At 40.7% G+C, this 23,549-nt stretch overlaps 1 protein-coding gene across 1 annotated transcript in view; it reads left to right on the top strand.

Annotated features, from left to right (window-relative positions):
* Positions 1-20,970: 20,970 nt before the first annotated feature.
* ANGPT1 (angiopoietin 1) overlaps positions 20,971-23,549 on the top strand; it is a 199,953-nt gene continuing 197,374 nt past the window's right edge. Inside the window, exon 1 of the mRNA XM_072999258.2 lies at positions 20,971-21,823. Coding sequence (XP_072855359.2) covers positions 21,527-21,823 — 297 coding nt within the window. The 5' untranslated portion in view covers positions 20,971-21,526. The remainder of the gene's footprint in view (positions 21,824-23,549) is intronic.

The following is a 23,549-nucleotide window of genomic DNA, read 5'->3' as shown; positions in this document are numbered from 1 at the left end:
TCTTTACAAGCACCCCACTGTTACAAAGTACTTGTCAAAAATCTGATCCTCATAATATTTTTAAGCCAAAGCACATGGCTAAATAGTTAGAGTATCAGAGCTCTAGGATTTAAGTTGATTGAGTCCATTTGAAAGTTGAGGGACTAAACATAAAATACTGGATTAAGTATAAAGTACTCTGGCTCAACTGGTTTATTGATTAGGCTTTATTTGATTAGGGTTGTGTTGAGTTCATAACTACATCTTGGACTATATTATAAACTGAGCTGTTACTGTTGATTTTATTGAAGGACTGGCCTAACCCTAGTAAAAAAAAAATCCTATTCCAGATCACAAGGCTTCTCTTCTCCTATAAGAAATCATAACAGCATGTCACAAAAAGACTATTTTAAAGATTACATTGGACTATGGTCTAGATGGGATACTTTGAAACTATGTGTTTCAGTACAATGATTTCTATTGATTATATGTGAATTTGTTTTTAAAGCACCATTAAGAAAGCTATGTCAAAACAGAGCATGTTGGTAGCAAGTTATGTTCAATCTAATTAACTTAATATGGTATATCTGACCCAACATGAATCTGACCCAACTCCGGGAGGCAATGGAAGATAGGAGGGCCTGGCGTGCTCTGGTCCATGGGGTCACGAAGAGTCGGACACGACTAAACGATGATGGTATATCTAAATTATAAATATTTTTATCTTATGGGGAGGAAAATGAAATATGGCATATTGAACTTGGCATATTGAATCCCCGTATGTATGTATGTATGTATGTATGTATGGATGGATGGATGGATGGATGGATGGATGGATGGATGGATGGATGGATGGATGGATGGATGGATGGATGGATCTTTCTATACTGCTTTCTGTTGAAAGTGAAATCAAAGTAGTTTACAATAAAATCAGATACAGGAAGAGCAACTGCAATAAATAATTATAAAATAATGAACACTAAATTAATGTATTTAAAACAATTCATGAAAACTAGCGGTAATTGGCAGCAAATAATAATAACAATAAGCAGGTACATGATTTTGCAAACAAACAGATCTGACTGATGCATTCTGGGAGTTTTAGTCCAAAAATCTGCATATCTCTTATTCTGAATAAGTTTTATTTAAAACTGATTCAAGTTATACCTGTGCAATTGATTTCAGCAGATGGCCTGAACACTGAACCCAAACTCGGTGTTCAAACAGAAGTACAAAGAGAACTGTACTGGGTTCTTCTTGCATTGGTCTCTGGAGGTAAAATATCCCAGTTGAGCACCAGCACAAAATTGAAATCCTATGCTACAAGTACGCAAATGGCGGCCCTCCCGATGTTGTACTGCAGCCCTGAGCACCCATTACTCCCAGGCATGCTGGCTATACCTGTTGGGATAATCTGCATAATCTGGAGTAGGGATGTGAATATCACTGGTTTTCACTTCTGGAAAAGAAATTGCCATGGAGGGACTCTTTGGTCCTTACAGATTTCACTGTGTGAATTCCTTACCCCACTTGTAGGAAACCTCACTGGATTTCTGAACGTTTTGTGGTGATTTTTTTTCCTCAAACAAATATCAAGCTGCACAGGATTGTTATGTTTCCTGTGCAGGAATGGCATTTTTTCCTGCGCAGAATTCATGTGGAAAGGTCAAAAGAAATGACAAAGATTAGAATAAGGGTTATTGTATGTCTTGCAAATAATGGTGCCTTTCAAGCACAGAATTCACTTCAGAAGGGCATGAGAAACACCAAGCTAGAATTCCCTGGACAATATGGCATACGTTTTGTACAGAATTCATCACAACGGATATTAAGCTGCACAGAATTTGGAAGTTTTTCAGTAGGTGAAAATAGTGGGGGTGAGGAGAGGTTTTTACTGTGTTTTTTGATTGGAAGCTGAGAAATATTGCTGGTATGGGAAGGAAGTCCTGGAGAGGAATCTTGGCATAGTGAAACCTGGGAAATTGCTGAGAATGAGTAATTTTATGAATTTTAGACAGATCCTTAATCTGAAGGACCACAGTCCATCCTATGCTCTTTTTACGTAGTCAAAGAACACGAGAGCTTCAAAAGAGCTTCTGGTAAACATTGGAAGGATTGTCAAAGGTCTCTTATGATGAGGTCATATCTTCTGACAGAGCTATTTGGGGACAAAATCTTCAAACAAATTGCTAATAAGCTAAACATTGCCAGAACAGCACTTTTAATGCTTCAGTCTTCATATTTTTTCCTAAATAGCTTACTATGCTGATTTTCATGGTAGGTCAATCAAACCTCCCAGACTGAAGGCCTTCCAGATCTATAAGGTTTTGCTGACCCTCTAGGTCAGGAGAAAGGAATTTCAGTTTACAAGTTTTGTGTTTAGGTACTTTATGTATGCTAACAAAATTGTTTATGTTTCATTGTCCTCTTTACATTTTACAGGCTATGTTAAAGCCCATGTTCACTCTACTGAAAAAAAATGCAAAAAGAAATTGTAAGAAATAAATTGTGGATTTCTGGTGGATGGGTGGGTTGCTGTGGTCTTTGAATGTTCATTTAAGAAGCTGAGGTTTTCAATAGCCAAGTATGGACTAATTCAAACACGTTCTCAATTTCTAAGAGCAGCTCGGGAAGATTAAATTTTTGGAACTGTAAGCCATAGCGTCGTCCAACCAGTATGGACACAGTTACCAAAGAAGTAACCTTTGCAAGCTGTGCTTCTAAATAAGTCCAACCTCTACACTTTAAGAATTTGAATGAGGATGATAAATAAACAAGCTCTACCTTCTCTGCATCACTGTTCTCATCTTCCATGTGCAGAAGGTGACAGTTTTTTACCTGGAACTTCCTCTTTCAGAAGATGCTTTCCCCCAGATTTAAGGCTAGTTTGTGAAAAATCAAGTCAAATTCAAAAGTGGACAATTCTGAAGGGTCTGGAAGCCAATCTTTCACTGTAAGAGCTCACCATGGGCCACAGTAGCCCCTCAAATATGCAAAAATATCAAGCTGCAGCTTCTGAAAGTCCTCTTTCTGTTTATTGTTCTTGGGTTTGAGTTTCAGAAGGGTTGGGCAGCCTTAGTCCCTGTTTTATTGCAAAATTGCCATTCCTGGAAACTTGCAGGACGTGAAAATGACATTTTTTCCACCCAAAAAAATATGAATAAATTTCATCAGGCCCTGTTGCAGACTGTCACCTCTCTGTGCATGGAAAACAACAGGCAAACATAGAGGGACACAACAATGGGGACTGGAGGAATAGGGGACAAAATCCTGCTCCCCTTCTCTGTCTACAGATTACACATCCTTATAACATCTGCAAAGGGCTGCAGCAGGCCCACCGACTATAATGCTTGAGAGCTTCTTTGATTTCAAGGCCAGAAAAAGAACTTTTCCAAACTCTGAGCAATGATTCGATATTAGAAACTCCGTCCCATGCTAGTGTACAGAGAGTGGGGCCCTCACTTCTGTTCCCATCTCAATTGAGGGCATGAGTGTGACCTGCAAATAAAGTCATTCTCTACTTGATAGACCAACAAATATACCCAGACAAAAGGTACTCACATGGAGATTAACCAGCAAACATCATAAAGAGCGGCTGATGAAAGGAACAAGGATATTTACTGTCTCACACTGACAGTAAACTCACATTATCAGTTGGGAAATTGGAAATTTGGAAACCAATTTTATTAAACAGTGAAATTCAGTGCTGAAGGCATCTACTTCCAACCGGGAAAAAGATGGAACATTCATATAGATGTGTTCATATGTTGAGGACTTCAACGTCCAATGATGGCTTGCAGCTGTAAGTAAACTATCTCAGATTAATAAGCCAGCATTAAATTCCTCTATCATTTTTTATTCTGCTTTATAATTTTTAAATGATTGATTGTATCATGTCCTGAGATCTGCTGATGACTTAAGAGTTGGAAATAAGCCAAAGCCCAGACAGGAAGGATTAAAGAAGCTATCCGACAGGCTGCAATTTTATTGACAGTATCGTACATTATATGGTACAACAAAGCAAAGCAAAGCAAAGCGTGCTGCTTATATACCACCCCATAGCGCTTCAAGCACTCTCTGGGCAGTTTACAATTTAATTATGCAGGCTACACATTGCCCCCCCCCAGCAAGCTGGGTACTCATTTTACCGACCTCGGAAGGATAGAAGGCTGAGTCAACCTTGAGCCGGCTACCTGGGATTTGAACCCCAGGTCGTGAGCACACGAGGCTCCACAAAGGCTGTCAGCCATGGAGATAGCTGGAAAGGAAGCATGGTGGCATCTTTAGGGTTGGGTTGGCTGCTTGGGCAGTCAGCACCTGGCTCTTGGCATAAGCCTACTCCTAATTAAGAATCTACCAGAAAAGGTTAAACAGGCTGCCCCAACACCCTTTCAGAAACTGTGACAAAAGAAAATGGTAAAGGACATATGAGCTATTATTATTTTTCCAACTATAAAAGGAAAACAAACAAAAAAACACCTGATCCAAATGGTCACTCAGCATGAGAGATAGGAAATGTCTGCTTTTTGAACTACAGCATCCCACACCTGACAATGTCAATGGAGTAGCTCAGTGAGAGAGGCATAGTTCAAATAAGCTGATGAAAAAAAAAATCCTATCTCTGTTCAATGCCCTGCACCTGGAGAAAAAAAAAGTCTTGCTTTCTTCTATAGTCATTAAGGAAAAAACACACCTTTAGGTTCTCTCCCCTTCCAAAGATGAAGAAATGTGCAAATTTTGTCACTTCTGTTCAAAAAATGAAATGAAATTCTACCCCATCCCTCATCCTAATTATGGTACCATTGGGCACAGAAGAAGTGAATCCATTTTTAATGCTGCAGAGAGGAAGGGAATGGCAATAGAGAAGGGAGATGGAAAGAATAGCTGTATCAAAATGTGAAGCCCTTCAGCAAAGCTAATGAGTTTTGATTACCAATATTACAAAGGGAAAAAAAAATGTGTAAATCAGCGATGCAAGAAGTGTGCTAAAAGATCATACATGCTTGATGGTTCCTGTTGTCAGGGTTACCCACCTCCTCTGTCTGGAAAGTATTCAAGACAACTGTCATTATCACAAAGACATTGTGCAAAAAGCAATTAAACACTTTAAAACAGCTTAAGGAAGCAAACCTTATGGGGGCGAGGATTTCCCCTTCCAATACATAAATTAGGTTTAAATTACTTGATGGTTATGAACAGAAGCCAAAAGTGTTACCCTATCATTTGTATCTTGTACCGATGATGAAAGAATGAGAAACAAGATAGAGCACAGTCTACAAAGTGAGATAACTCATCAGAGATAACATCAAAGGGAGATACAGCTGAAAAGCACAAAGACTACACGCAACTGTATGAGAAATAAGGAAGCAAAAAAGGATGGAAACAAACACCCAGATGAAAAGGAATTTCCTCAATGAAATTGAAGCTGTTTTAACACACCAAATAGATAGCACAGTCTTACCCCAAGAAATGCATGTTTATTTGGAGATGAACCCCATAGTGATGAATAAGGGCTTACTTGTTGAACGGGGAAAAATTATAGTCTTTACCTGAATCTTACTCTCGAAGGTAAAAAAAAAAATCTATAGTCCTCCAAATGTTGGGCACTAATTCCCATCAATCTCTGCTACTGACAAGGCTGGCTGAGGGGAATTAGCACCCCGCAAGAACTGGAAAACTGCTCTTACCCTGTTCCAAATTTTGCCTGTGCTTTTTAGTGTTAAGGCAGTAACATCAGAAGTGATGTTCTCTCATCCCAAGCTCAATGTCTCAGGCTCCTTGGTGTCATAAGGAGGAACAGAAATCCCCCCTTGGTCTGAAGGACACCCTCCAAAGGTCTGGTGGTCACACGTGCCCTCTCAAGACCTCGTTTTTATTTTCGAAATAAGTCCTCCACAACCTAAAACAGACAAGCCTGGTCGAAACTGTTGTGAAATAGCTTCCATGTCCACTAGTTTTGGAAAGCATTTTGGGGGTGGGAAATAGAGTGGTGAAGGCTGTGTGGAGAAAACTGGGATTCTGCATATGGCCTGAAGGATGCACTTTACCATCCCTGTTTTAGACAAACTTCCAAACATCCAGAAGAGAACTTGGCCCTGCTGCAGCTTCCCTTTGATGTCAGAACTCTAACCCTGTGTTGGAGGTGAAAGCATCATCTTGAAGGGTTTGGTGGAGAGGAAAGGGCACAGACCCACAGCATTTTCAGCCCACAACTTGGAGGAGTACTTGGACAAGCACCATAGCTTCCAACAGGAGGGATTTTTTAAAAAGAAGCTAGAAAAAGACAAATGAGGGGAGAGGGAACAAGAAACAGCTGCTACAGTGGGGTCTTGACTTGAGAACTTAATCCGTATTGGAAGGCGGTTCTCAAGTCAAAAAGTTCTCAGGTCAAATCTGCATTTCCCATAGGAATGCATTGAAAACCATTTGATCCGTATCTGCTCTTTTCCGTCCATAGAAACTAATGGGAAGCTGCTATTCCGCCTTCGACCACTAAAGGGGGATATTTTGTTTCTTTTTTTCTTAGGTCAAGAAAGGTTCAGGGAAGGCAGGGAAAATACAGTCCAGGCAGTACAGTAGCAGGCAGTCCGAAGACTGTCTCCCAATCCACTCTCTAAACGCTGGGAGGAGTGAGGAAGCAGACAGGCACCCTTTTCACTGGCCAACAGTTAACTGAAAGTTCAAATTTTGCACTTTCCCTGCCTCCCACGTGGTTTTTTTCAGTTCTTAACTCAAATCTAAGTATGTAAGTCAAGTCAATATTTTCCTATGAGAGTGGTTCTTAAGTCAAAATGTTCTTAACTCGAGCCGTTCTTAAGTCAAGACCCCACTGTATATTACTTCCACCTCACAAGAGCCTTTGAATAAAATGAAGCCTGTAATGTTGGAGGATTTAGCCGTTTTCTTAGGATTGCTTTTTGAGGCAGCAATAATGCATAATTGACTGTAATTTTCTCCACTAAATTCAAATGGCTAGACTTCTAAGTAGACTTTTAGTATAATATTGAACAGGCTATCTTGGAAGTCAGTGCTGTTGTAAATTGGAGGGATATTTCCATATAAACACTGATAGGATTTGCTTTCTTCTGTCAAGTCAGGAAGTCCAATACCGCCCACATTTAGAAATACTGCAAATAATACTTTGTATTTAGAATTCCTCTTTTTTTCAGACTATGTTTTATTTTGTTTTCCATTATTCCTTTGGTCTTCCTTAAAGCTTGATAAGAAAATTACTTTCTATAAACTTTCCACATGCATTGCAGCACTTTGTACAAAAGCGTAATGGACTTTATATCAGGGATGGGGACTTGACTCATGGGACATGCTGTCAAATTTGACTTAAACCACACTGGTGACTTGACTCAGACATGACTCGGGTTTCTTTTTTCAGTGACTCAGATTTAACTGCATTGTACTGTTACTGTTATGTGCCATGATGTCTGGACTAGAGATGGATATGAACTGAACCACGAACCAGAAAAACTAATAAATCGGGCTGGTTTGCAGTTTGGTTTACAAACCAACTCAGTGGTCCTGTTTTGCTGAAGCAAAACAAAGGACCAAACTTTTTTCTCCTTGGTGCTTTGTTTTGCTTTGGTAAAATGGATGCCTCTGCCCCACTGCCCTATCACCTCCCTACATGGTTCTGCTGCTGCCACTGCTTCCTCCTCCACAACTGCTTCCTCCATTGCCATCCTCAGAGACAGCAGGCATGGCTTCCCTTCCAGGAGTCAGGCTGGCTGCCTCAGCACATGCACCCACCTATCAACAGTTTCCTGCAAGAGACAGAAAGCAGGGCAAGATTTAAAAAAAATGGGGGAAGAAAAAACTGTGAGCAGTAACATGATTAAAGGGGACAGCAGAGGAACAACATGTGATGGTATAGAGAATATTAAGCTTTTACCTTTTAGCCTTGTACTAAAAAATGGGCCTTTAATAGCATAATTACTACTTGTTGTAATAACTTACAAAACCATGACTGATATTCAACCCATCAAGTTTTCCTCTATATTCTTGTTCTTTTCCAGAATAGCAACTTTCATATCCTGTGAAGAGTGTCCTGGTAGACTGAAGTGGTTTGAGACAGGTTTCTGTGTATTGCAGTTTCTAATGTCTGATTTATGTCTACTAATTTTTTTATTTTTGCATAGAGACTGCCCTGTTTGTCATATAAAGAATGCAGAGGAGCGCGCCACTGTTAGCAAAAGATGGTATAGATCACATTAGCTGAGGAAGAAATGAAGGTGCCCTTGATTTTATGACAGAGATGGGAAAGTTCCTTTTTTAAAAAAAGTACAACTCCTGTTGTAGTTATGCAAAGAGTTATTGAGAATATACAGTACATGAAAAAAAGAAAATATTTTCAGTCAACCTGTTCTGTGTATCAGGCTTTTATACTTGCAACCTATTCCTGCTTACAGGCTCTTGCCAACCAGCCTAGACCACAAAGATAATAATTTTGGAGACATTGGGGCTTGGAATTAATGGCTGCTTTAAAACAGCAGTTAATAGCTTTGACAAGCGTTGTATTGTTCTGTTGCTCTTCAGTAGTACACAGACAGAACAGCTGGCTGATGAGTTTATGGTTATCCAAATGAAGAGTTACAGACACCAGTTTAAGACCTGTGGTAAATGTGACAATAGGTCACTGGGGTGCAATTATGAAAAAAAGAGAAAAAAATGTACAATGTGGTTGATGTTTTGCATCACATAAGAACTCCATGTTCTGTTTACACTGGGAAATGAAAATCACTGGCTACTGGAAAGCTACAACCCTGGGGCATAAATTACACATGTTCTTACTGACACACATTCCAAGAATGGAGTCTCTTATTTCAGACCCCGTGTCATGATACAACTGCCTTTTATGGTGGAATTACTGCTGCAATTGCTGACCTATGTCATCCTCTTAAATGTAACAATATAGGAAGTAGGACACAAAGCCAAGAATATGTGATATAGGAAAAATGACCTCTAGGATTTTTTTTAATATTGCCAGTCATCAGGCAGTATCTAATAGCAAAATACCACCAACTGAATTTATTATAACTATATACATTAAATAGCACTAACTACAACCAGATACTATAGTACTTTAACTAAAAGATGATGAAAGGGTTTTTTGTTTTGACCTATAAGTCCAAAAATATTCCTGCCAGTATTGCTCCTGAGTTGTAATTTTTTTTTTAAAGGGGATTTCCCCATCTTTGTTTTAAATCAATTGTCATGCTGGCCAGGGTATTTTCTTAGTTGCAATTCAAAAAGGTGGCTCTCCTTAAATCAGAAGCCAAGCACAGGTTCCAGAATTTCAATATCCCCTATGGAATATATTCTGCGTGTGACAAACCTAAGTGTTAGAAACTGAAATTCAAAACCAAATTTTTCTTCCTCGGTCAAAGTGTATATCACATATACATCAGCTAAAGTTATCTAGAGATGGAATTCATAGACAAGGTTAACAGGCCAAGGAGGAGATTGATGAGTGGATTACTATTTTCCTATGCAAAAACATCTGAGGCTAAGAGTTGAATTAGAGAATCAGAGTCCTCAACACCTTTAACCCGACCTCAAAAAAGTTGCTACTGTCCTTCAAATACATGGGGGGAAATCTCATTGCAAGTGTGGTGTAAATGGCATGTGAAGATAGTGTGTCTTGATCAAAATCCTGGCAGTGTTTAAAAAATGTTCATATCCCCAGGAGATTCACAGTGGAAGGGGCTGACCAGTATATTTTCATTCTCCTGATGCAATCCTAATTACTTGAGAACTCTTACTGGAAGGCAGTTATAGTCAGTCTGAAGGGGTAATAGAAGATGGGAGGAAATCAGAGTCATACAGGGTACAGAAGATGTTGGACTGAAGGTCGTATTGCTCTCACCATTAACATGCTTCCTAGATTGATAAGGGCTGGACATCTTTGGATTCCTTACGTAAAGAACAGAGGCAGGTTGAGCAGAGCAAATGCTGAGTTTGGAAATATTGTTTTGGAGACCACAATTGTCATACAGTATCTTATCCCTGGCCAGCTGGTTGTATGTGTTGACTGGGGAATTTTTACAAGTGGTCATTTAGAAAGCTCTTTATTGCCCTTGTCCTGCAACTCCTCCAGTCTTCAGCCAGCTCCATTTATCTATTTATTGAAAGTGATTGGCCTTGAAATGCCCATGCTGCAGTCACTTTCAATGTCTAGGTCTAGGAGATTCTTCTGCCATCAAGGGGTCATTGTCTTCTGAACAGGCTGGTACTCCCTGGCAGGACTGGGGAGGGTTCCCTGGCAGGCTTCTATCTCTTGTGCCTCTGGGAAAGGGCTGCCAGCCAGGACCGCAAGTGTTTCCTTGGCCTTGGTTTCCTTCTGCCGAGACAGGTCATACTTGCCTCTGTCCTTAAAAGGGGACTCAGCCAGGTAGGGCACAACTCAAGAAGGAAATGGATGTATCAGAATATATGTGTTGATAAGGACTTTTCCTTTTGAGAGAGTAAAGGCAGCAGACGTAGGGAGGGAAGGAGGGGAAAGATGCAGAGTCTTGATGGTGCACAACCTGCCCTGTGGAGAGTCAGGAATGTCTAACCCCACTGAAATGAATGGTCCCACCTACACTGATATCTACATAAAATTCAGCATTAAATGAGAGATAAACAAAGGAAAAATAGCTCCATGCTAATTCTTTTTCTGGAACTGCCATCTGTTGTTCACTTACTTCTTACTATAGGTGGAATCCACGTAATAGTGTTTTTGAATGAGTGCATTAAGAATACCATCCATGATTCTTTCCATGGTTTTTCACATGCAGTTTATGTCAATTATTACAATTACTTGAAACTTTCAATTGGCAGTTACAGCCCAAGCTTGCCCAGTATGGGTGAGCGAAGTGCTCTGACAGCTCTTAAGGAACAGTTGATTTGGTAAATGGGAGGAATCTCTTGTTTAAAGTTTCAGTCCTTTCTCTCCATTTCCTGGCCAGCTCAGAAGAGGAATCAGTAGTGAATGGGTATGTACTGTGTTTTCCAGAACCTAAAAATCTAGAAAACTAATTGTCCCAAATAATATGTTCACCACATTCCCATTTTCTAGTCTGCCGGTATCTTGATATTTTGGGAAACTATCTGGAGCAGGAGACTTCTAAATGCATTTTGTCTCTTTTTTTAAAACCTGGGTCAGGGTAACACCAATAAAATGTTTTCCAATTCTCCCTCTTTGATTTTGTAATGTAAATTTGAGGTCACATGATGCACAGTCATTAGTGAATCATTTACTTGGCCAGCATGCTAATTGTGGATCATTTCTCGCTCGGACAGAGGTTTCTACTTTTTTTGTTGCTGATTTTTAAAAAAATGTTGCATTGCTGCATGTGGGAATGATCTTATGACAACATTTTTGAACTACAGTGGACCCTCGACTTACAGACGGCTCGACTTACAGACTTTTCCAGTTACAGACTTCTCTGCCCGCAAAATTTAGGTTTGACTTGCAGCCAGAGAATCGACCTACAGACCAGAAAAAAACCAAAATGGAACAAAAACAGCCGGTTATGGGATTAATTGGTTTTCAATGCATTGTAGGTCAATGGAGACTCAACCTACAGACTTTTCGACCTGCAGCCACCATTCCAATACAGATTAATTCCGTAAGTAGAGGGTCCACTGTACTGTGACTGTGCATGCCTTTTAAAAATGTGTTAATTTTTAAAAAATCCATGGTGTTTGTGTTGATGCATCAGTTAACTACTGTTAAAAGTTCTCAACAATAATCTGAAGGTGCTTACTGAATTGGAAGGGAATGACTCAGTAACCCAAAAACACATTGGGATGCACATCCTGGAAAAGATGTTGTGTGACCTCAAAACATGACAGGAACGTGATTACAAGTCCTGTAACCACAGAGGGATGTTTTGCTGTGTGATCATGGCCTTCGTGTCTTATACCAAGTATGGAAAAAAAAAGGCTATGGGTTCCTATTTTATATTATACAGGTTCCAGATGTATAAAGATAGCAACATCTGTAACAGCCCAAGCAGTCTGCAAATATCAGGTGTCATTGTTATAAAGAAATGGAAAGATAGTTACTTCAGCAGGATTATATTTTTTTCCATATATACATGACTTATTCTTTGCACCCTTCATGGTTTGCTTTTTCATTATACCCATATGTCCAGTGCATCAGAGCATATAACCAAAGGCTGTGTGTATAACAATAAATACAAAGTCCTGGCTAGCCAAGAAGTGTACAAAAATGTAAGTGATCTTTCATTAATAAGCTCCCTTGCTTAAATAAGAAATAGCTGCAATTCTTGGATGTGAACTTTGCCTCTCTCTTCGTCTCCTGCTCTCTGTGTCTGCACGGTTGTTTACTTACCTTCTAATCCTGTGTAGCTGTCTCTTGCTTTGATTGGTGCTGTTTTCATGACCCAAAATAATTAGCCATTGAGCTCAAAATAGAAGGGTAAGACATACAGTACTTGAAGTAAAGGCAATGCCATAAGGTTGGAAATCAGACTGAAAGTGATCTCCATGATAAATGCATTTTATAGTAAGCCCTTTTTGTTTTTATTAAAGCCAGACAGTACATTGAGAGAAAGGGCAGAAAAGATCCCAGATCTAGCCTCTTTCATCTCCAGGTAAGGATGTAATGGGTACTAGCACATTTTCTTGTCCCCTCTTGGGGGGGGGAGAGATGTCTTGATACATTAAGACACCTTGCTGAAAATATGGCCAACTGCCATGAGATTTGTTGTTCTTGCATGAGAGGAAAAAAGGCCAGTATGGTCACACATCCCTTACTGCATGGGACTTTCAGATTTTTGGACTCTTTCTCCCATCATTAGGAGCTTGAGGGGGACTGTTGCTGTTGTTTGTACACATCTCTCTTTTGTGCAAAAACATGCAATTTTTATAAAAGCCACAACCCATATCCTTTTGCTAGTCCCAGTTAGAGAAGTACTATTGAATCAGGAAGATTTACATAAGTCTTGACTTATGTAAATCTTCAGCAGTTGATTTAACCAGTTGGGACTAGCAAAAGGATTTAGGTCATTACATTTACATTTTGCACAAAAATCTTGTTTGTTGTGGCGAATACAAGGTTTTTTGTGTGCGCGCACAAATGTCTGCAAATCTATTTCAAGAAAAAAAAGCCCACATAGAAAAAACAAACTATAGATGTAGAAGTTCTCATAATTTTGCCCAGTGGAAGGAAACTTTTTTAAAAAATCTCATCTGACAGAATGAAATACTAGATTTACACCCCTTGCTCAAGGGAGTAGAATTGCCAGATCAACAGTGTTGTATTAGCTAAGATTAGTTAAGAGTCAAAATCTGAGACCAGCACACCCTTGTGACGTCACAGAGGGTTTGCATCTCATTCTGTCGCACCTATGGCACACAAACACAGAGGAGATTTTCTGGGCTCTGCAATGTGGCTAGGGCTGTGAAAAGATCATATAAACCCTCCGAGAGTTTCTATCTATTGATGATAGAGCACATGCAACAAGAAGTCCACAAGATGAGAGATAGAGGCTCTCCGGTCCCTGAAAGTGCCATGATAGAACCAAGTGATGTGCTGAACCAGTGAGCATCACTGCATGCAATTTTGGAATGAATGGAGATGGGCACCCAGGCTTTAAATCACCGCTCCCCATCACATAGCAAGACATCAATGATACATCGAGTCCCTTTCAGCTATGCAGTTCTACGATGATGATGATTTTGATACCTAGAAAAACACAGCTTCTAACCAAGAGAATAAAATGGAAACTTGATCAAAGCAGCTGTTTTGCACTTGAGGGGCATGTTACAATTAACAAACTATGTCCTTAGAGAACACATGTATCCTTATGACAGCCCAAGGATATGCCTTCTGTCTCTCTTTTTACTCTCAGAATCTCAAGAAAAGGCATGCTGCTAACCTGACAATCCCATTATTTTTAAACTTACTATCCCCTGATAGAAAATGTCCCTGTCCTCTAAGGCAATGGTCCTCAACTTTGGGCCTCCAGATGTTCTTAGACTTCAACTCCCAAAAATCCTGGCCAGCAGAGGTGGTGGTGAAGGCTTCTGGGAGTTGTAATCCAAGAACATCTGGAGGCACAAGGTTGCTGTAAGGCAACACTTGCCAGCCAATGGAGCATATCTCCTAAGGAACCACATCAGGATTTCATAGGAAATGTGTATACATTTTTTTAAAGAAAAATCAGTGTTACACTGTAAAAAGCAGGAGGGAAATAACATCTGCTGCTTCCATTGTATGCCCCAAAGCATCATATTATAACATACAATGTATCTTCATGAATGTGCATCTTAATAAATGTAAAAAAACCCAGAGGAATGAAATCTTTTGTTTTTCTACATTTACAAATGTTTTGGTGTCCGTTTAGGTTCAGCATCTTAAATTTGAAATGAAATAATTGAAGGAGGCAAGTTGGAATTTAGGCATAGATTTTTATATTTATCAAAAGGGATGAACATTTGAAGAGACTGAGAAACACTCTCTTAAGGAAATATGTTGACTCAAGCCCTACCTGCTGCCTGTGAGCCAGGAATGTCAATCTTCACTGATTCCATCTGTGCACAAAAGGCAAAATGATGATGATGATATCTGAATATGTTAACGCAGACTAACCCAGCTGCTGCTCTGAAAATTGCTAAATTCTTGCTCTTCGTCATACTTGAAAGCAAGCTATTTTGAGACACTCTGGACAAGAGAAGAGAATAACTTTCTTTGCACATTTTTTTAAAAGTCAGGTAGACATTATGAAAATAACACAAATAATGTTTTTAAGATAAACTATCTAAACTGAACAAAACATCAATGGATCCTACTTTCAAAGACGAGAAGCTAGTTGTAAGTTTGAGCAGTGCAGACTGGTGAAATTTTTCTTTCAGCTTGTTTTGAAAGAGGTGCCATGATTCACTGTTCACGTATTTGGGACAGAAAGAATCCGAGATCCCAAAAATGTGCATAAGGAAGAAAGCAAAATGGACAATTTTCACTATTCAGAGGAATAACTGATGGTCTCCCACAGTGCAGGCATTCTTCTTCTTCAGTACCAATTTATTTGGTACTGAAAAAGATGTATCCCAAGCCCTATTGTGTTTGTTGCATGAGTCCGCTAACATCTCTGGGTGTCTCAGTTATAATTTATTTACCCATTAAGTGAATGAGAAACTATTTCAACAACACACAACAAGTACAAACCAAACCCCCATTAGGCTTCCAATCTCCTGGCACAAGCAAGTCCCAACAGTTTTCCTTAAAGCCCTGATTAGCTGTCTCTCCTGCCTTTCTGGGTAAATATGACATCCTGGGACATTTCAGGAGGTTGGCCACCCACGCTGGAAGAGTCGATGCTGTATCAGCTCATTGCAAGCTCATTTAATTTTATTTTATTTATTTATTTATTCACTTTTTACCCCGCCCCTCTAGACAACGTCTACTCGGGGTGGCTTACATAGGTTAAAACACAACAAGATAACATATATAAAAACAATTAATTTTAAAATTTTTAAACAATCATGAATCAGGTCTGATGACAAAACAGGACTCTAAGACAGAAATGTGCTGGATAATGGAGAAATTATGGAGAAAGCCAGAGAGTTCCAGAAAAATATCTTCAATGCCTACACATTTACTTCTGCTTCATTGACTACGTAAAAGCCTTTGACTGTGTCGACCACAGCAAATTACTGTATGGCAAGTCCTTAAGGAAATGGGAGTGCTTGACCACCTTATCTATGTCCTGAGAAAGCTATACGTGGAACAGGAAGCAACAGTTAGCACTGGATATGGAACAAGTGATTGGTTCAAAATTGGAAAAGGAGTATGATAAGGCTGTATATTGTCCCCCTGCTTATTTAACTTATGTGCAGAATGCATTATGCGAAAGGCAGGACTGAATGAATCCCAAGCTGGAATTAAGATTGCAGGAAGAAATATCAACAACCTCTGATAGGCAGATGATACCACTCTGATGGCAGAAAGTGAGGAGGAATTAAGGAACCTCTTAATGAGGGTGAAAGAGGAGAGCGCAAAAATGGTCTGAAGCTCAACATAAAAAAAAAACCCTAAGATCACGGCCACTCGTGCCATCACCTCCTGGCAAATAGAAGGGGAATATATAGAGGCAGATTTTACTTTCCTGGGCTCCATGATCACTACAGATGGTGACAGCAGCCACGAAATTAAAAGACGCCTGCTTCTTCGGAGGAAAGCGATGACAAACCTCAACAGAATCTTAAAAAGCAGAGACATCACCTTGCTGACAAAGGTCTGCATAGTCAAAGCTATGGTTTTTCCAGTAACAATGTATGGAAGTGAGAGCTGGACCATAAAGAAGGCTGACCACCGAAGAATTGATGCTTTTGAATTGTGGCGCTGGAGGAGACTCCTGAGAGTCCCCTGGACTGCAAGTAGATCAAACCTATCTATTCTGAAGGAAATCAACCCTGAGTGCTCACTGGAAGGACAGATCCTGAAGCTAAAGCTCCAATACTTTGGCCATCTCATGAGAAAAGAAGACTCCCTGGAATAGACGCTGATGTTAGGAAAGTGTGAAGGCAGGAGGACAAGAGGACGACAGAGGATGAGATGGCTGGACAGTGTCATCGAAGGTACCAACATGAATTTGACCAAACTCTGGGAGGCAGTGGAAGACAGGAGGGCACCTGGCATGCTCTAATCCACGGGGTCATGAAGAGTCGGACACGACTTAACAACTAAGCAACAACAAAAAGACAGAAAAGCCTTAATGCAAGAAATTAATGGGAGGTAGATCTACATTGGCTAATTGCCATTATAGCTAAATGAAATCTCCATATTTAAAAGAACTATATCTTTGCTTATCAGGCAAAATCCAGAGAGAAAAAACAAAACAAGACAAAACATGTGGCATCTTAAAGACTGTTATATTTTAATGTGAGCTTTCGTGGACATGTAGTTCCTCAGACATGTGGAAACAGAATGAAATATCACTTTCATACTAAATAGTTATTGGCTGTTGCATGTATGTTACATTTACATACAGTAATTAATGGCTTTATCTTTGCTGACAGAGCTAAACAACAGGGAAGTTCTGATACCATTGTGTAGAGTAGCGAAAATCTCTTAGCCTTAATTTTCCTGCATTTCTCTAAATTCCAGCTCTTCTCACCTTACCTTGTATCAGGGTTTTAAGTAATTTCAGTGCATATTTTGGTATATATCTTTCCTGATACATATATAGTTGTACCATGTACATTTTATGTCTATTTTCCTTGTGAACATTTTAAAAACGCATTTGCATTTGATATTTTCATATAGTTGAACAAGAAAAAAAATCTATTTTTTTCTTCCCCAAGATACAAAACCAAAGATTTGCACATTTTCACTTATGTCTCACAGACTACAGACTGGATTTTCTTTTTAAAGGTACTGTAGATTTCTTTACCATCCTGCTCTTCATGTGATCTGTTTAGGTGCAGCGATTGGTATTTGTGCTAGAGGTACATACCTGGCTGGATAGCTCAGTGGGTTAGGTAGATGGCTACAGAGCCTGAGCTTATAAATTCCATTTCTCACTGTCCATCCCAGGAGAAGAACCAGTTTATGTAGCCTTAAAGTGCTCCCAAAAGAAAGGTCACTTCTGAGTACTCTATACCTAGAAACCCTGGAAAGGTTACCCATAAGTCAAAACTGACTTGATACCAAGTAATTATGTGGATACCCAGTGTGGTGTAGTGGACAGAGTGAAGGACTAGAATTTAGGAGATCAGAATTCAAATCCCTGTTCAGTTCTGGAAACTCACCGGTGGAGCGGAACTGGTAAAACCACTCCTTAAATTTATCACTTACCAAGAAAACTCTATTTGGGTCACTATAAGTTGGTTACGACTTGATGCCACATAATACAAGCAGCATGATATGTGTCATCCCCTTCCTCCACTGCTTTGAGTATAAGGATCTGTAAAGGCCTTTGGTGGAAGAAGATGTTCATGGCCTGCCCAATAATTGTGGAAACAACATTCTACAACTGCATGAATAGCTGTAATTATATCCCACCAAAAGCATCTATAGTCAGCCACATGGGAATATTGGGAGTGGTGTAACTGGGCTGACATGTGAACCCTCACAGCCTATCCATGGATTAGGAATGTGAAAAATGCTTGCACAAGAAATTGAGCTCTTCAGTGATGACCCTCGTGCATGTTCATCTTCTCAAAAAGGCTAGGTTGCTGAGCGCACAAGGCAAGGCTTTTTCTATAGCAGCTTCTCCATTGTCCAGTTTTCCCTCAATGGAGTTAGGCTAGCTCTGCACATGATGAGCTTTTGCTGGACAACCAATACTATATTGCTTTCCATGATTTTTGGTGTCTTACACTCTGCCTTTAATGTCTTTTTAAAGAAAGTTGGCTTTTTAATGTTGTTTGATGTTGATTGTTTATGCGAGACTTACCTGTTTTTAAATAATCTTTTTACCTTTTTGTGGGTTCAGAGCCCTCGTGGGCTGAAAAATGGTAAACAAATATTTTTTAAGGATAGAAACAGTTAATAATCGGTGAATACAGAATTAGGTTATGAAATGTTCATTTGAGCAACTGAACGGATAACATACAGACACACACTCCATAACATTCTTTTCAAATAATGAAGAGTGCTGCTTTCCCTACCTAGAAAATTGAAAATCTCCTAAATTAGGGATGGACAATCTCCCAAGTTTTTTTTTTTTTTGAAGGGGGTCCATCTGTGTATTCCTGGATTTGGGATGGCTGAACCTACTCCTATAACCCCAACCACCCAAAAATCATGCAAAAATGGGAGGGGGGAGCAGGAAAATCCTAGAGTGTCCTAAAGATTTAAAAAAAACAATATAGTAGAGGGGGGCAGGAGTGCTGAGGCCCTTTGAAATCTGGCAGGCTTGCCATTTAGAGGAAGCAAGGGGACTTTTTTCATTAAAAAAAAATGTAATACAGGGATAGACCTCAAATGTTACTGAGGATTCTAAAGTTCCTGGGACTGCATTTGGGCTTAGATGCTTCCACAGACTCATTTGTCTGACAAATGATAGGGGATGATCATAGTCATTATGTAAACCAGCCATACAGGGCTGCTACTAGCTTTTTGAAAAGCTGTTAGCAGCTACCATGTTCTCTAGACTCACAAAGAGAGTATGGCTCAATAAGAAGCTGATGACATATACCAAGATCCAGGTCTATACAGCCTGTGTCCTGAGCACACTCCTGTACTGCAGTGAGTCCTGGACCCTTTGTGCACAGCAGGAGAGGAAGCTGAACACCTTCCATATGGGTTGTCTCCAACGGATTTTTGGCATCACCTGGCAGGACAAAGTTCCAAACAGAGTAGTCCTAGAATGAGCTGGAATATTCAGCATGTATACATTACTGAAACAGCGACGTCTATGTTGGCTTGGGCACGTTGTGAGAATGGCTGATGGTTGGATTCCAAAGGATCTCCTGTATGGAGAATTAGTGCAGGGAAATCGCCCCAGAGGGAGACCACAGCTGCGATACAAGGATATCTGCAAGCGAGATCTGAAGGCCTTAGGAATAGACCTCAACAGATGGGAAACCCTGACATCTGACCATTCAGCCTGGAGGCAGGCAGTGCATCACGGCCTCTCCCAATTTGAAGAGACCCTTGTCCAGCAGGCCGAGGCAAACAGGAAGTCACAAAGGAAGCAAAACCAGGGAGCTGGACAGGGGACAGATTGGATTTGTCTTCAGTGTGGAAGAGATTGTAACTCTCGAATTGGCCTCCTCAGCCACACCAGACGCTGTTCCAAGTCCTCCATACAGAGCACGTCACCATAGTCTTTCGAGACTGAAGGATGCCTAAGCCTAGTAGTTCACAGGTGTCTGAGTGACAATGCGTGGGGAGGAACTAGTTCCGTATCTACAAAAGTTGCTAAGGGATTGTGACACAGATATTGGCCTTCTAGGTCCACGGTACTGTGACATTATTCAAGTTACGGGGGGGGGGGGTCTATAGTGGCAGGTGGCCTCACACAAGCCATTCCTCCTAATAGTACTAGCAAAGAAGAATAACTGCTGAAACACCCATGATATGCAGAACACTATTCAGATACAACTCTTTGTTATGATTCAGTGGAATCTGCCAGATGGGATACTGGGTTTAGTGGGCCACTTTCGCGCAAGCAAAAACTCCTGGTTAAAAACAAAACAAAGCAATGTGCTGAATTCGAACTGCTCCATACATAGTGCAGTGGTTTAGCCATCTGCTGTGGAGCCAAAGGTTGGGAGTTCGATTCCCCACTGTGCCTCCTTGATAGGAAGTCGACTCAATGATCCATAGGGTCCCTTCCAGTCCTGAAGTTCTATGATGATGATGATGATGATGATGAGTTTCAAACGGAACCCAGGAGAAAAACTGCCGTCATTGACACTTGAGGTGTGTACAGTTCCTAACTGTGTAGTCAGATTAACTCATTAGATGGGTGGTTGCCTGCTTGGAATTTTGAGATCGATGCATGGGGGGGGGGCGTCTGCTAGTGTCTTCATTTGCATTTTCTTCATTATACTGTATAAGCAAACCCTGTTCTCAGTCTTCTATCAGCACGCCCTTGGATAATCTATCTATATGTGACATTTCCCTAGGAACTGTTTTGAGAGCTTATGCTTTCTGCTTGCCTCCGGCACAGAAATTAGGGTCTTCCCTGCTTTGATAAAAAGACTGATCGCCTTCCAAAGACAGTCCCTGTTTCGTTAACACTCAAACCGCCCCCCCTTCCCCGTTTGTCTTGAATCACAACAAGCCACTCTTCTGGTTTAGCATTCCCTCAAGAGAGCTGTCGAGTCACGGACCCCATTATACGACAGCCGATACTCTCCATGTGCAGCGGTCCGTATGTTAATGTTTACAGGGAGGGGTGGGTTATACAACAAATCTAGACCCTGTAAGTGCGTTTTAAGGGTTCAGCCTCCGCATAGGAAGTCTATTAAGGTGGACTGTTTGACTCATTAAACTTCGTCAAAACCTCTAAGCCCCCCCTTTCCCCCCACCCCTTCCTGGCTCAGGAGGAGTCGAGCAGGGCATACACGTCTGAGGTCCAGAGAGTGTAAGATGATCCCCATCAGGCATCCTTTAGCCCAGGAACACACACTCGCTCACACGCACATTCCTATCAAGTTATCTCGTGAAAGGCAGCCGGCTTCCAACTTGGCTGGAGTGTACAACCTTAATAAAACACGCCGAGGTCTCCGAGAAAATAGCAGTTCAGCCGCAGCGAGGGGAGAAGAAAGGAGTCGAAGGCTATGCCTGGGCAGCTGACTGAAAGAGGCTACATGCTGAAGCGTAACAGAGAGGAAGCGATAAATCTCGGCTACTATGCAATAAATTGCTCCAACTTCAGCTAAAGAAGCCTGCAAGTCTTGTGAAATTGCATATCTGTCTATCTATCTATCTTAAGTTCCCATTATTATCTGAAACTTTTTTACTTTGCTCAGTCCCCAAAGAGATCTTTAAAGACACAACCAAAGCAAAAAATAAGAAGGGAAGGAGGGAGGCAAAAGGGTCTCTGAGAGTGAAAAGAGGACTAGTAACATGACCATTTTCCTTGGCTTCGCTTTCCTGGCTGTCCTTTTGACTCACACAGTCTGCAACAGTCAGCGCCGGGGTCCAGAGTCCGGGGCCAGAAAATATAACCGGATCCAGCATGGGCAGTGTACCTACACCTTCATCCTTCCAGAACAGGATGGGAACTGTCGCGAAAGCGCCACTGACCAATACAACACCAACGCTCTCCAAAGAGATGCCCCCCACATGGAGACAGATTTCTCTTCCCAGAAGCTACAACGCCTGGAGCATGTCATGGAAAATTACACTCAGTGGCTGCAAAAAGTAAGTGCTCCTTTTATTTATTTATTTTCTTCTGGCCGGTCTTGTGCACCTTTGATGATTCATAGGTCTCTGTGGTGCCTCTCCCATGCAGAACCTCAGATTTTAATTCAGAATTTGCTGAGTTTAGCACCAGGTTGACAGCGTGCTCTCCACGCTGAGATTGGTTTGGGAAAAATTAAAAAAAAAACACAAGTGCTTGTATATTCCCCTGCCTCCAAAGTTTTTTTGGGAAAAGTATCTTCTGTCTCTCCTGCATGAGTAGGTAATGATAAGACTGCAAGGTGCATACCTTGGACAACTGATCATAAGGGCAGCTTCTCAAATACAAATGCATGTGATTGCAGAAGACTGACCTGCATGTAATTCTGCAGAATAATTGTTAATTGCACAGGAATTTAGGCAGAGCGTTATGGACCTATTGGGACTCTCCAGGAAGAGCTATTTTATTTAGTCACCTGCCTGTTTCTTTTAGTTAGCATTAAGCCCACTTTTATTTGTGGCTAAACGTCATGGGTTAATGGAAGCAAATTATACTGCTGGCATTGCCTTGGATCAGTAAGAATGATAAATGATTTAACATCAGTAATTGTTCGGTGCGCTTGGAGAAAATGATAGTATGGTTAAGGAAAAACTGGCACAGGTTAGTAATGGTACATTTTGCTTAGTCAGAAGAACTCAGCTGGAAGTCTTGGATGAAATATGGTGCTTATATGTCTCTGTGGAAGTGTGGCTGAGTAAAGGGAAATGTTTACACTGCACAACTGTCATCTTACAAGCAGTGTTTCATTTGAATTACACACAGCAGAATGTCCCTAAAAAGTGGGCTTGGGGTAATTCTTCCAATTGTCAGAACCAACAGACTATTCTGAGGCTGCATCTGTTTTCTGCATTCTACACACAATCCTCCATTCGTTGTACTACTGAGTTCTTTAAATGGTGTGTTATATTATTGCAGCTGAAACATGATCAGGTCCAAAAAATAAAAGTGGTGCATGAAATTGTTGCTGTTGGAAATTGTCGTCAAGTCGTCTCTGAATCATGGCGACTGTATGAATGAGCAATCTCCAAAATGCCCAGTCCTCCACAGCCCTGCTCAGTTCTTGAAAACTCGAGTCTGTGGCTTCCTTTAGGTTTAGGGAGTCAGTCCATCTCATATTCGGTCTTCCTCGTTTCCAGCTGTCTTCAACCTTTCCCAGCACGATTGTCCTTTCTAGAGAACTGTGCCTTCTCATGATGTGCCTAAAGTAGGTCAGCCTCAGTTTCAACATTTTTGCTTCCACAGATTGTTCAGGCTTGGTTTGCTCTTGGATCCACTTGTTCATACTGTATTTCTAGCAGTCTAGAGTATCTCCTCCAGTATCACATCTCAAACAAATACATCCCCCCCAATGTATAATTTTCTTTCCTGTGCATGTTCAATAGAAGCCTCTAACTGTTTAATCAGAAGGAAGTCCCGTTGCGTGCACTAGGATTTATTCCTCTTTAAGTGTACCCAAAATTGGACCATAGGTTGCAATATTAGATACAGTTACTGATGAATAATTTGTAAAATCACAAACCTGGAAATGGCCAGATATGGGGTGTTGCAAGCGATGGAAGGGCTTGCTTACTAGTCAAGGATCATATGTTTATTTGGTGTGAACAGGCATATTCACTGATCAGAATCCTTTTCAGTGTTTATGTACATGGAAATTGCTCCGGAACTCTGATAAGGTACCAAATGTGT

Source organism: Pogona vitticeps, chromosome 4, assembly GCF_051106095.1.
Source record: "Pogona vitticeps strain Pit_001003342236 chromosome 4, PviZW2.1, whole genome shotgun sequence".
Taxonomy (NCBI): domain Eukaryota; kingdom Metazoa; phylum Chordata; class Lepidosauria; order Squamata; family Agamidae; genus Pogona; species Pogona vitticeps.
The sequence above is the reverse complement of the archived record's forward strand: the minus strand, read 5'-3'. Positions and strand labels throughout refer to the sequence as shown.